Source organism: Triticum urartu, chromosome 5A (assembly GCF_056163025.1).
Source record: "Triticum urartu cultivar PI428250 chromosome 5A, HENAU_Tu73, whole genome shotgun sequence".
In the NCBI taxonomy this organism is placed as follows: Eukaryota; Viridiplantae; Streptophyta; class Magnoliopsida; order Poales; family Poaceae; genus Triticum; species Triticum urartu.
Genome location: NC_141877.1, coordinates 671,139,731 through 671,153,122, shown reverse-complemented (window position 1 = coordinate 671,153,122; position 13,392 = coordinate 671,139,731). Strand labels below are relative to the sequence as shown.

Genomic DNA, 13,392 nt, shown 5'->3' with positions numbered 1-13,392 from the left:
GTTGTTGTAGACTCAATTCCGCACAATTCCACCAAAGCGATCGTCAAAGCGATACTCGAGGAGGTGGTGGTAGCAGATACGAGTTCGCTGTCCAGAAAAATAGCACGGTCGCTTGAGGGCAATGTTGACGTTGAGCCCCCGAGCTCCATGGATGATTCCTCCATGATCTTGATAGAGATCGGAGTTGATTTTTGATGAAGGCCCTTGTCCGAACATGGTGATCCAAACACGGGGCATAGTTCTTGGTCGAACCAAGGTGACCAGTCGAGCTGATGACGAAGATGCCGAAGTCGCAATTGATCTGCAGGAGAGCCATCGATCCTTTTGCCGATCACACAACGGAACTCTCAATGAAAGCACCAATGTCGGTGTCAAAACCGGCGGATCTCAGGTAGGGGGTCCCGAACTGTGCGTCTAAGGCGGATGGTAACAGGAGGCAGGGGACACGATGTTTTACCCAGGTTCGGGCCCTCTTGATGGAGGTAAAACCCTACGTCCTGCTTGATTAATATTGATGAAATGGGTAGTACAAGAGTAGATCTACCACGAGATCGGAGAGGCTAAACCCTAGAAGCTAGCCTATGGTATGATTGTATGTATATCTCTATCGACTAGCCTGGCCTCGGTTTATATAATGCACCAGAGGCCTAGGATAACAAGAGTCCTAGCCGAATACGCCGGTGGGGTGGAGTCCTTGTCTTGATCGCCAAGTCTTGTGGAATCTTCCTTGTATGCGGCAGCTGTCCGAACTAGCCCATGAGTATGCGGCCATGGGGGTCCTCGGCCCAATCCAACTGATCGGGAGACGATGTGATGAGTACCCCCTAGTCCAGGACACCGTCAAACACTATAATAGAAAATCTTACAATATAAGAAAAAAACTTTGTCTGACATTTTTTGAATAAACTAGTCACTTTCTATCATGTTTGCTTTCCATTGCTTAATTTCATATGATAATGAGCCTATGAAAAATGTCTTCCTACTTCTTCTACATGGTATTCTGTTTTTCCTCTTGGACGGCCTTTCTCAACTATGATGTATCTTGCTTTATTATTAAGGTTATCCCAATTTCTTGGATTTTAAATATCAGGAGCATGAACATGTTGTTCAGCAAGACTAGCAGATTGTGCATGTGTATCCGATGAATTACCTACATTCTCGAAGCCACTTACATTGTTATCGTCGATGTTGGTGTCGACATTTTCTTCTCGCCGATCATAGTCTGAATTCTCAAAAAGGTTACAACATAAGCAAAAAACTTGGTCAGACATTTTTTGAATAAACTAGCCACTTTCCATCACGTTTGCTTTCCATTGCTTAATTTCATACGATAATGAGCCTATGAAAAATTTCTTCCTTCTTCTTCTACATTGTATTCTGTTTTTCCTCTCGGACGGCCCTTTCTCAACTATGATGTATCTTGCTTTATTATTAAGTTTATCCCAATTTCTTGTATTTTAAATATCAGGAGCATGAACATGTTGTTCAGCAAGACTAGCAGATTGTGCATGTGCATCCGATGAATTACCTACATTCTTGAAGCCACTTACATTGTTATCGCCGATGTTGGTGTCGACATTTTCTTCTCGCTGATCATAGTCTGAATTCTCAAATAGGTTACTGCTCTTCCTTAATAGCAATCATCGCCAAGTCATCATCTTGGTTTACCGAAGTAGTGGAAGCACCATTTTTACTCTTGAACCCACGGTTCTCTTTCTTTACCGTGTTTTCTAGCCACAAAGTCTCTTTTATCATACCTTTTATTCTTGGGTTGTGGGTTATCAAGATCAACAAGTGGTTCTATCTCAACATCATTGTCTGGTTCTTTATTATTATTAGGTTGAGAGTGTTCATGAACATGAACATTATCTTTTTCATTATCACTAGGTGAATGTTCATTACCAGACTGAGTTTCAGCATCAGAGATAGAAACTTCATTATCATTGTCAGGAGGTTTTTCTATTTCAGGTTCAGTAGGAGCATGCAAAGTCCTATCAATTTTCTTTTTCTTTTTAGAAGAACTAGGTGCAGTGGTTTTGTTCCTTTGTGAATCCTGTTCAATTCTTTTTGGGCGCCCCTTACGATAAAGTGGTTCCTGAGTCATTTTACCTCCTCTAGTTGCAACTCTAACAGCAAAGTCATGTATATTATATTCATTTCATCAAGCAACTCTCTTTGAGATTTAGCAACTTGTTCTAACTGAGTTTGAACCATAGAAGCATGCTTTCCAACACCTCTAGCACCATTTGAGATTCTAAATAACAAGTCACTCAAGCGAGCAATCGTATCAGAATTGTATTCAATTGTTTCATAACATTTGCATTGAAGTGATCTTGTTTTCTAATATAGTTTTCAAACTCATAAATGCATTGTCTAGGGTGCATATTGTGAGGATAGTCATTATCATTGAACTTCATAAGAGAATTTACCTCTACCACCTTAGGAGGTGGTGGTGTATTAAGCCCATGTATTTCTTCAATAGGAGGTAAAATTTTAACATCCTCAACTTTAATACATTTTTCCTTCATAGATTTCTTTGCCTCTTGCATATCTTCAGGACTGAAATATAATATACCCCTCTTCTTCGGAGTGGGTTTAGGCGGTGGTTCAGGAAGAGTCCAATCATCATAATTTTTCAATATGTTATTCAATAATTCCTCAGCTTGTCCAACAGTTCGTTCCCTGAAAACACAACCAGCACAACTGTATAGGAAATCCCTAGAAGCATTGGTTAGTCCATTATAGAAGATATCAAGTATTTCATTTTTCTTAAGAGGATGATTAGGCAAATCATTAAGTAATTGGCAAAGCCTCCCCCAAGCTGTTGGGAGACTCTCTTCTTTAATTTGCACAAAGTTAAATATTTCCTGTAAAGAAGCTTGTTTCTTATGATTAGGGAAATATTTTTCAGAGAAGTAATAAATCATATCCTGGGGACTACACACACAACCAGGAGCAAGAGTGTTGTACCAAGCTTTAGCATCACCCTTTAATGAGAACAGAAATAATTTTAGAATAAAGTAATAGCGATTTTTCTCATCATGAGTAAAAAGGGTGGCTATGTCATTCAACTTAGTAAGATGTGCCACAATAGTAACAGTTTCATAACCATGGAACGGATCAGATTCAACCAAAGTAATTAACTCTGGGTCGACGGAGAATTCATAATCCTTATCATCAATAAAGATAGGTGAAGTAGCAAACTTAGGATCACATCTCATTCTAGCATTCAGATATTTTTCTTTATACTTGCATAATAATTTCTCTAGATCATCTCTATCCTACAAGCAAGAATATCTCTAGTTGTCTCCTCATTCATAACATAACCTTCCGGTACCTTAGGCAATTCATATCTAGGAAGGCTAGTTCTAGCAGGTGTTTCAGGAGATTCAGTTTCAAGCTCATCATCAGATTCAACAACATCATGTTGTATTACTCTAGCAATTTGTTTATCAAGAAATTCACCAAGTGGCACATCATCATTATTAAGCAAGGTACTAGCATCATCATAAGCACTATCCATAGCAGAAGTAGCATCATCAATAACCACTACAAGAAATATGGTCAATTATGACTCCCCATTTTGGTCGTTAATTCGTCATTGCTTTCATTTATTGACCTTTTTTTGACCAAATTCAGAAGGTTAACAGTTGACCGTCAAGAACGAACAAACGTGACCTTTTCTGGAATTTTAGTCATGGTCGTCCGTGACCAAAATTTTCGTCGTTAAATCTTTAACCAAAATTATGGTCATTACTAATGAGCCTAGGCCACGTAGGATCTGATGTGGCTGAACCAATGTGGCGCTGACGTGGAAAAAATGATGACGTGGATGCCACGTAGGATCAGTCCAAATCAGTTGTTTTAATGGGCTGAGCCCAATAATTTAGCCCATTTTTACATTTACTTTTGGGCCACGGCCTTTTAATGTTAGTTCTTGGGCTCAGGCAATGTGCAGTCCATTTATTCAATCTATCATTAATTGGGCCAGCCCTTCTCTCTAACCAACAAAAATATATGAATCTTTTTCTATCAAAAAAATCTATATTGGGCCTTGAGACGAGCCAGCCCACTCATACAATTTAGTATTTTCGGTCCAGCCAATAACCAACAGTAGCTCAAAAAAATCATTGCACAGTTTGGCAGTCAACCAATACAATTCTCCAAGATTTCATTAACTTAGGCCCAATAGTATCATTACACCACAAGTTCATAAGATGCACCAACCAAAATAACATAGCTAGTAGCTTAGTATCAGTACACCATGTTCATAATATTAAGATGCACCAACCAAAGCACAACATCATCAAACCACAGCCAATCTCTGGTCCATATTGTGGTTCACATGTCCAGTCAAAGAAACTCATCAACCCCAAGTTGAAACAACTCAACATCAAAAGTCCCAAAGCCAACAACAACCACGTCGTACTAAACTATTTTACCTTCGAACAGATCCATGAGACGCGCAAATCTAGCATCGGTGGCCTCAACTCTTTGCAGTAACAACTGGTACTCTGCGGCGCGTGCAGCTTCGGTCTCCTCTGATTTCTTCTTGACCTCAACAAGCTCCTCTCGCATCAACTCAGCGACTCGCCTCTCCTTCTCAAGCTTGTACTCTAGTTCTTGTACATGAGCATCCAAAGCAGCTGCAGATCTGTTGAACTTCTTCTTGGAGCTCGACTCAAGGCCAACATTTTGAAGGAATGTGCTGGAGGGACATTCTTTAGTGAGAATGTCAGCAACAACAGCAGCAACATTCTTTGGTTCTCCACCTTCTAGTACCCCTTGTTCCATAGCTTTTTCCATGTCAGCCTGACATTTAAAGAAAGATGCACACACATGTCATTGCAGTTGGTTCTGAATAACTAGGGAACTTTATAAGCAAACTACTCAAGAATGTTGACTAAATAATAATGGGACTTTTACATCTATGCCCTCAACTAGAACCCACTACTCAGTTTTGCCCCTAATTTTTAGGTATGCTCAGTTTTGCCCCTCCGCCGTTAGTTTCACTTATAGAAATGCCCTTCTCTGCCGTTACCATCCGGTCAAAGGTCTTTGACCGTCCTGAAAAAATAGCAAAAAAAAATCAAAAAAATATGAAATTTGGTGGGATCGAAGATAGTCATGTCCGCAAGGCGCGTGCACATTTTCATGCTGTTCGGACACTCCGGGAGCTCGTGTCAAAGGAAAACATAAATTTTGTACGCATGCGAGCAGTAAATTCAAAAAAAAATAGAAAAAAATCAAAAAAATATGAAATTTCGTGGGACTCAAGATATTCAGGTGCGCAATATGTGTGCACGTTTTTGTTGTGTTTGGACATTGTAGGAGCTCGTGGAGAAAAAAACAAATTTTAGCTCAAAAAAACTTTGAAAAAATACACTATTTTGTTTTTTTCTCTAGAGCGCCCCGTACGTCATTTGATCACCAAAACTTGCAAGCACTTTGTGCACTCAAGCCTCTTTGACGCCAAATAAATTCAAATTTTTTTGAACTTTTTTGCTATTTTTTTCGAATTTACTGTTTATAGGCATAAATTATTTTTGTTTTCCTTTGCCACGAGCTCCCGGAGTGTCCAACCAACACAAAAATGTGCACGCGCCTTGCGGACATGACTATCTTCGATCCCACCAAATTTCATATTTTTTTGATTTTTTTTTGCTATTTTTTTCTGGATGGTCAAAGTACTTTGACCGGACGGTAACGGCGCAAAAGGGCATTTCTATAAGTGACACTAACGGCGGAGGGGCAAAACTGAGCATACCTGAAAATTAGGGGCAAAACTGAGTAGTGGGTTCGAGTTAGGGGCAGAACTGGAATTGGCCCAATAATAATCTAGTCTCCATGCTACTAATTAACTAGTTATTTGAAAACTTTGAAGCAGGCAAGCAGAATTAATCATCCTTGGGAATCACTTTTTTTGCAAGTTACTATCAGCTACATGAAAGAAGCATGGCACCAGGTTTATTAAACAGGTAAGCATACACAACAAACCATTGTTGAAATCTAAATTAGGCAACTATGTGCATCTCTGTTTAGCTTAAATGGGAACATGGAGCAGAGAAGAATGTAGTATGTTTCAGGAGCGCATATGTTGTTTCTTTAGTACAGTATACAGTATCAGAGAATTCCACTTCCACAAGTCCTAAACACTTCATTCAGATCGTATATGAAATGACAGAGTTTCTCCACTCCGAAAGATGGGAAGATAGATGCTTCAGGCAATCACTAGACAAATAATCAAAGAACATACAACGGTCTCTCTTAATTAACAGTGTCCAACGATAAGCAATACCTGCTGGACTACAACAAGAACTAAAATTGTTTGAATATTGTCGCATTTCCAGTACCAAAATGAATATGCAATGCAATGAAACAGAGGACTGGTACAAACAAACTATAACAAAACATGAATCATATACGGTACTACTTTGAAAAAACCATCTCTATCAAATCCCTGAAGCAGAAGTCATATAATGTAATCAAGTGTAAGAAGGATGAGGTAAACAAGCCTCATCAACACGAAAAAGAATACTAGAAACTTACTATCGCCTTCTTAACTGGCTCAGAGAAACCAGTCTTCTTGCCATTGTGGCACTCCTTGAATAGATCAAACGCAGTCAACTCTTCAACCTTACGAGCCTCTTTCTGAAATTGTTCATGACACAATGGAATAATAAGAAACAATTGAAAGAATCACTGTAGTAGCAAATGATAACATGAGAGATCCTTACCAAAGCATGCACATGGGAAATGTAGGGGCGAGAACCAGTTTTCTGATGGAACTTAACTTTGGAACGGTTCTCCTTGTTCGACTGACAGGTTTCCTACCATGGAAAAAGAAACATGAGAATTAATGGAGCAACCATAAAGGCTCCTACAGATTGCAATCCAAGTTGCAGTTCAAAAGTGTATGCAGCCATAATAGCATGAAAACAATGTTATCATCATCTCTCCAAGTAGCACAACGATGGCAAGATAAACCAAGCACAATAGACACAATGGCAAACAAGCACATCATCATTATTATACCAACTAAATAGCTATCGTATGAACATGGCAAGATAAAACAAGCACAATGGTAAAGATTATGCCCCAAGCAGGTTGTCACATATGTTTTTCTCGACGTGCATTACATCAAGATTATGCCTCAGTTTCAAATCTATCCAGTATGGCAGGTCCCACAAACAAACCCTCCGTTTCCAGCATTGACCAGCATCTTTACGCTTTCTTTTCTTGTTTTGAGGATGGTTTCCTGGTCTTACATCTTTGACATTCTCCAATTGCAGCAGCAGCTCTTTTGTACCGAATTCCTCTGGCTTGTCACGGTTTTCACTCTTACCATTAAAAGCTTTGCTTCTTCGCCAGCGATGCGCTCGAGGAAGAAAACAACGATGTCCAATATAACATATCTTGTTTCTTATCCTCTGTGAGCAGGGATCTTTGTCACAGTGCAAACACGCATAGTAGCCACTCGTGACTCTTCCTGACAGAGTGCTCAATCCTGGATAATCATGGATGCACCATAGGACTGCTGCACGTAGATTAATTTTTTTTTCACTTAAGGCATCATAGGTACTTACACCCTTCCAAAGCTCAAGCAACTCTTCGACGAGAGGCTCCAAGAACAAATCAAAATCCTTCCCTGGAGAATTTGGACCGGGTATAAGTAAGGCCATCATTAGGTTGCACTGATCCATACATGCCCATGGTGGGAGGTTATAAGGCATCACAAATACAGGCCACATGCTGTAGGAAGCACTCATTTTTCCAAACGGATTAAACCCATCTGTACCAATGCCAATTCTCTGGTTCCGTGCATCTTCAGCAAAATCTCTATGTTTTTTTTATCAAAGTCTTTCCATGCTTCACCGTCAACTGGATGACTTATTTCATTTTCCACGGGTTTCTTTTTCAGCTTGTGCCATTGTACCTCTTCTGATGACTTCTTCGAACAATACATCCGCTGCAACCTCGGGATCAACGGGAAATGTCTCAATACTTTCATCGGAATCTGTTTTTTCCCATCTGAGTCCTTCCATCTCGATGCACCACATACCGGACATTCGTGATGGTTGGCATATTGTTTTCTGAAAAGGACACAATTATTTGGGCACACATGGATTGAATCATAGCCTAGCCCCAATGCACGGATAAATTTCAGTGCTTCATCATAAGATTTGGGAATCGAGCACTTCAGGAATGACTTGGCCAACAATGCGAGTATTGCATTAAATGCAACATTGGAGATCCGATAGAAAGACTTGATGTGGAGTAACTTCACGACAAATGAAAATCTTGAAGTTTCAGACCCTTCGTAAAGTGAGCACTTTGCCTCTTCTATCACTTTTGCAAACTTTGATTGCTGTCTACCCGTGTCCTCCGATCCATACAGATCATGTATCATGTCAGGAATTCTATCATCTTCATATAGATCCTCCTCCTCCAAACGAACATCCTTTAGCAACATCTACCACGATATCAGTAGCTCCATCCACATGATGTGCATCTGCATCAGCTTCAACATTTAATGGTTCTCCATGATGAATCCACCTATCATATGTGCTAGACATCCCATAAATAAGAATATGATCCTCCACTTTCCCTTGAGGTTCTTGTTTACCATTGAGACATTTGCGGCACGGGCAAAGAATTTGAGCATCCTCGGCATAGTTTTCACAAACGAAATTCATGAACTCTTTCACTCCATTGATGTATTCTTTGGAAAATTTCCTAGATTTTATCCAACTTCTGTCCATCTGCCAATGAACAAAAAAGGCTACAATTTAGGAATTGAATTACACAGACCCAAAGTAGCTAACACAAAGGTTTTGGAATACCACAGTATTTTAAAAACTTTGCTGCCAGGAGGTTTGCGCCGCGCAGAACTGGCGGCTTTTCTGCCTTTCATTCACGAATTTACTTCCAGTACAGCAAAGGAAACGGGCTCATGGCCCCTAACTACACACCACCACCGATTGTGGTGCTCGTGCCATCCCACGAGCGATCAGAGGGGGCGCCAGACTCGCTCTTGGCGCTAACTAACTCGAGCTATGCAGACTTGGGTTTATTCAGAAAACAACCTCAAACTACTGACGAAATTGACGAAACTGACGAAACTGAAGAAATAAACACTAGCTACTGCAGACTTGGGTTTATTCAGCAGATATGACCATGATAGAAAGAGTAGATTTTTCACATAACAATTGATAATGTAATATCATGCATGTGTGTAAGATGGAAAATTTTCTCAAATTTTGAACCATTAATAATGTAATATCGATGCAAAGTTGAGATGGTCGGTAAACATATAGTAGAGTTACAATAGGCCACAGTAGAGTTGAGATGATTTAAGTACGCCACAATACGCCACAGTATTTTAATATCATGCACGGGAGTACTTTTTCCCACACAAATGATCAGAGAATGAAAAGAGCTACAATACTCAGGAGTGAGAACAACAGCTTCAGAGCACTTACCTGTAGCTTCAAAACAGAAGCTTTGTTCGGCTGCAGCACTTAGAAACGGAGATGACGCCACCCTACGCAACCCGCTCTGGAGATGACGCCGTCCGCCGCCGTCTGTACTCCGCAGCCTCTGCCGTCGGGCGCTGCCCGCCACCCGATGATGGACAGCCACGGCGCCACACTCTCCCCGCTTGGTGCAGATGATGGTCGGCCGCGGCGCCGCCCGCTGCCTGGCCGGCGTAGGTGATGGTCGGCCGCGGCGCCGCCCGCTGTCAGCTGCGCCGCCGCTGAACACGATTGGGGATTTTTTTTCTAGGTTTCGTTTCTGAGTCACGGACTTGGCCCTGTTTTTTTTCTTTTGTTCAAAAAAAGGGACACGTCCAGTTTTGGCCCAAAGAAGGCACACTCATCACGTATATATCCGGTTAAAAGATTCTCAATCGCAATGTAAACAAATTGCACGATGAGGTCTAACTGGTAAGTGGCTGTCTAGATGAGCGATTGATCTTTGGTTCGAGTCTGGTGCAGCCCCTTTTTTATCAACTTTACTTAATTAAATTACTGAGTTGTAATCTAGTCACCCTCATCTCCTATGATTATTGACAACTAGGAACGCCACGTAGATAAAATTGCTGAGTTGTCATCTACTCACCCTCATCAAGTTTTTATGATGATATATTTTGGTCATTATGGGCTGAAATAAGGTAGTATGCACCATTCATATCTTTATGACCTTTCTATGAAATCAAATAATGACCTTTTGGCTCTGAAATGTCATGAGATTATAGGGTTTGAGCCCCTTCTACACCCTTCATGACTAATTTGTGAATTTTGGTCATGGATCTATGACTAATTAAACCGCGGTCACTAATTTTTGTCATAGATGAGCATTTTTCTTGTAGTGAACTTGCGACATATCAGAATTGATAGCATGTGGTGGTGTTGCAAGTTTACTTATAACAGAAGGTGAATCTAAAGCAGAACTGGATGACAGTTCCTTACCTCCCCTCATCTTTGAGGGAAAAATCTTAGTCTTAGCATCCTTCAGATTCTTCACAGTTATAATATGATAATAATCCCAAGTGACTCAGCAAATATAGCTGTGCTCCCCGGCAATAGCGTCAGAAAAAGGTCTTAATAACCTAGAACTATAGGGGATTGCAACAGTTTTCGAGGGTAGGGTATTCAACCCAAATTTATAGATTCGACACAAGGGGAGCCAAAGAATATTTGAAGGTATTAGCAGCTGAGTTGTCAATTCAACCACACCCGGAGATTAATTATCTGCAGCAACGTGATCAGTAGCAAGGTAGTATGATAGTTTTGATAATAGTAGCAGTAGCAATGGTAATGGTAACAGTGATAGCAGTAGTTTTGTAACAAGTGCAACAATAACGATAGCAGTATAGTAACTTAGCAAGAACAATATAGGTAAATTCGTAGGCATTGGATTGGTGACTTGTTGGATGATATTCATCATGAGACAGTTATAACCTAGGGTGATACGACACTAGCTCCAGTTCATCAATATAATGTAGGCATGTATTCCGTAAATAGTCATACGTGCTTATAGAAAGAACTTGCATGGCATCTTTTGTCCTACCCTCCCGTGGTAGTGGGGTCCTATTGGAAACTAAGGGATATTAAGGCCTCCTTTTAATAGAGAACCAGAAAAAAGCATTAACACACGGTGAATACATGAACTCCTCAAACTATGGTCATCACCGGGAGTGGTCCCGACTATTGCCACTCTGGGGTTGCCAGATCATAACACGTAGTAGGTGACTATAACTTGCAAGATCGGATCAAGAATAAGGATATGATGGTGATAACATAAATGGTTCAGATTTGAAATCATGGCACCCGGGCCTAAAGTGACAAGTATTAAGCATGGCAAAGTCATAGCAACATAAATCATAGAACATAGTGGATACTAGGGATCAAGCACTAACAAAACTAACTCGATTACATGATGAATCTCATCCAACTCCTCACCGACCAGCGAGCCTACGAAGGAATTACTCACTCCCGATGGGGAACATCATGGAATTGGCGATGGAGAAGGGTTCGTGATGACGAAGAACGAAGATCCCCCCTCTCCGGAGCCCCAAACGGACTCCAGATCTGGCCTCCCGATGAAGAACAGGAGGTGACGATGGCTCCGTCTCGTGGATCGCGATAATTCTTTCTCCTTGATTTTTTTTCTGGAAAAATAGGATTTCATGGCGTCGGTTTCAGGGTCTGCGGGGCCACCTGGTGGGGACAACCCACCTGGGCGCGCCAGGAGAGGGGGCGCGCCCTGGTGGGTTGTGCCCGCCCAGGTGCCCCTCTCCGGTAGGTCTTGGCTCCAGAAATTCTTGTTTATTGTATAAAAATTCCTCGCAAAGTTTCGTTCGATTATGAGAACTTTTATTTATGCACAAAAACAACACCATGGTAGTTCTGCTGAAAACAGCCTCACATCGGGGCTAGTTTCATTCAAATTATGCAAATTAAAGTCCAGAACAAGAGGAAAAGCGTTAGAGAAAGTAGATAAGTTGGAGACGTATCACTGCCACACCTTGACGGTCTCCACGAAGGCCCCTTTAGGCCAAACGGTGTAGGGAATCTTGCTCACCATGGCGCCGCAGCAGTCCGCATGCTGCCTGTCGACCACCTTCAGCTTCAAATTGAAGACTTTTAACCATAAGCCAAAGTGTGGGGGGATGCGGAGTAGCGCCTCACACACGACGATGAACGCCGAGATGTGGAGGAAAGAATTTGGGGCTAGATCATGGAAATCTAGCCCGTAGTAGAATATGAGGCCACAGACGAAGGGGTGGAGAGGAAACCCTAGCCTGCGGAGGAAGTGGGGGATGAATACCACCCTTTCGCTGGGCTCCAGAGTGGGGATGACTTGATCCTTGGCGGGGAGCCTATGTGTGATTTCCGTAGACAGATATCCCGCCTCCTGAAGCCCCTTGTCGTCCTTCTCCGTGACGGAGGAGGCCTCCCACTTGCCCTTCGAACCAGATCCGGACATGGCTGGAGAGTTTGGTGGTGGTGGGAAAGATTGAAGTTTTGGCGCTGGAGCTCGAGGATGGGAAAGCAGGAGAAGGAAGAAGGCATGGGAAGAAAGAGGGACCTTTATCCTCTCATATAGGTAGTGAATATCAAACGCCCCCCTCAAGCCTTAAAACTCGCCTGTTCCCAAGGGGTCGTGCGAATGGCACGGTTGGATTACCCAAAACCATATTGATGAGGATCCCGCGATAAGAGGACACGATCTCTGTTTTAACAAGAGGTGTCAATAGAGGCTGTGTCTCGAAACGCGAAGCGGGAGGCGAAAAAATGATTCGAAATGTTAAGAGGCCAGATGTGATGTTTCGCCGAAAAGTTGTCAGTTGACAGAATTATTTTGATTAAATATCTTGCCTTCATGGCTAAGGGTTGAGACTATTATACAGAGCTGGATATAGTCCTTTTATTCAGAAGACTACTTTGAAGTACTCAGCAGGAGGAACCTGCCTTACAATGCCGAAGATAACCCGCGTGCTGAATATATCGTCATTGGAGACTGGTTCAGGGGCTACCGGGGGGTCCTGGATTAGGGGGTCCTCGGGTGTCCGGGCTATGTGATACGGGCCGGACTGATGGGTCGTGAAGATACAAGGCACAAGACCTTCCCCCATGTCCGGATAGGACTCTCCTATGCGTGGATGGCAAGATTGGTGTCTGGATATGTAATTTCCTTCCTCTACAAACCGACTCTATACAACCCTAGGCACCTCCGGTGTGTATATAAACCGGAGGGTTTAGTCCGTAGAGGCTATCTGAATTCATATTGGCTAGATAGCTAGAGTTTAGCCATTATGATCTCGAGGTAGATCAACTCTTGTAACCCCTACATTCATCAAAGATAATCAAGCAGGACGTAGGGTTT

The 13,392-nt window shown here is 41.9% G+C and overlaps 1 protein-coding gene across 1 annotated transcript; it reads right to left on the bottom strand.

Annotated features, from left to right (window-relative positions):
- Nucleotides 1–4,154: 4,154 nt before the first annotated feature.
- LOC147973964 (uncharacterized) lies at nucleotides 4,155–12,090 on the bottom strand. Its single transcript, XM_087524855.1, has 5 exons — nucleotides 12,031–12,090; nucleotides 8,478–8,762; nucleotides 6,738–6,830; nucleotides 6,550–6,651; nucleotides 4,155–4,812 (listed from the first exon to the last, which is right to left on the bottom strand). Exons 1-5 carry the CDS (start codon nucleotides 12,088–12,090, stop codon nucleotides 4,429–4,431), a joined length of 924 nt encoding a protein of 307 aa, XP_087380981.1. The 3' UTR covers nucleotides 4,155–4,428.
- Between the last annotated feature and the right edge of the window lie 1,302 nt (nucleotides 12,091–13,392).

Bases quoted from the DNA above. Each gene is read 5' to 3' on its own strand.
- LOC147973964 (XM_087524855.1), bottom strand. From the start codon at position 12,090: ATGGTGAGCAAGATTCCCTACACCGTTTGGCCTAAAGGGGCCTTCGTG. The intron at 6,652-6,737 runs GTAAGGATCTCT...GAACAATTTCAG, and splicing joins TTTCCCATGTGCATGCTTTG to AAAGAGGCTCGTAAGGTTGA. The intron at 4,813-6,549 runs GTAAGTTTCTAG...TTTAAATGTCAG, and splicing joins AGCCAGTTAAGAAGGCGATA to GCTGACATGGAAAAAGCTAT.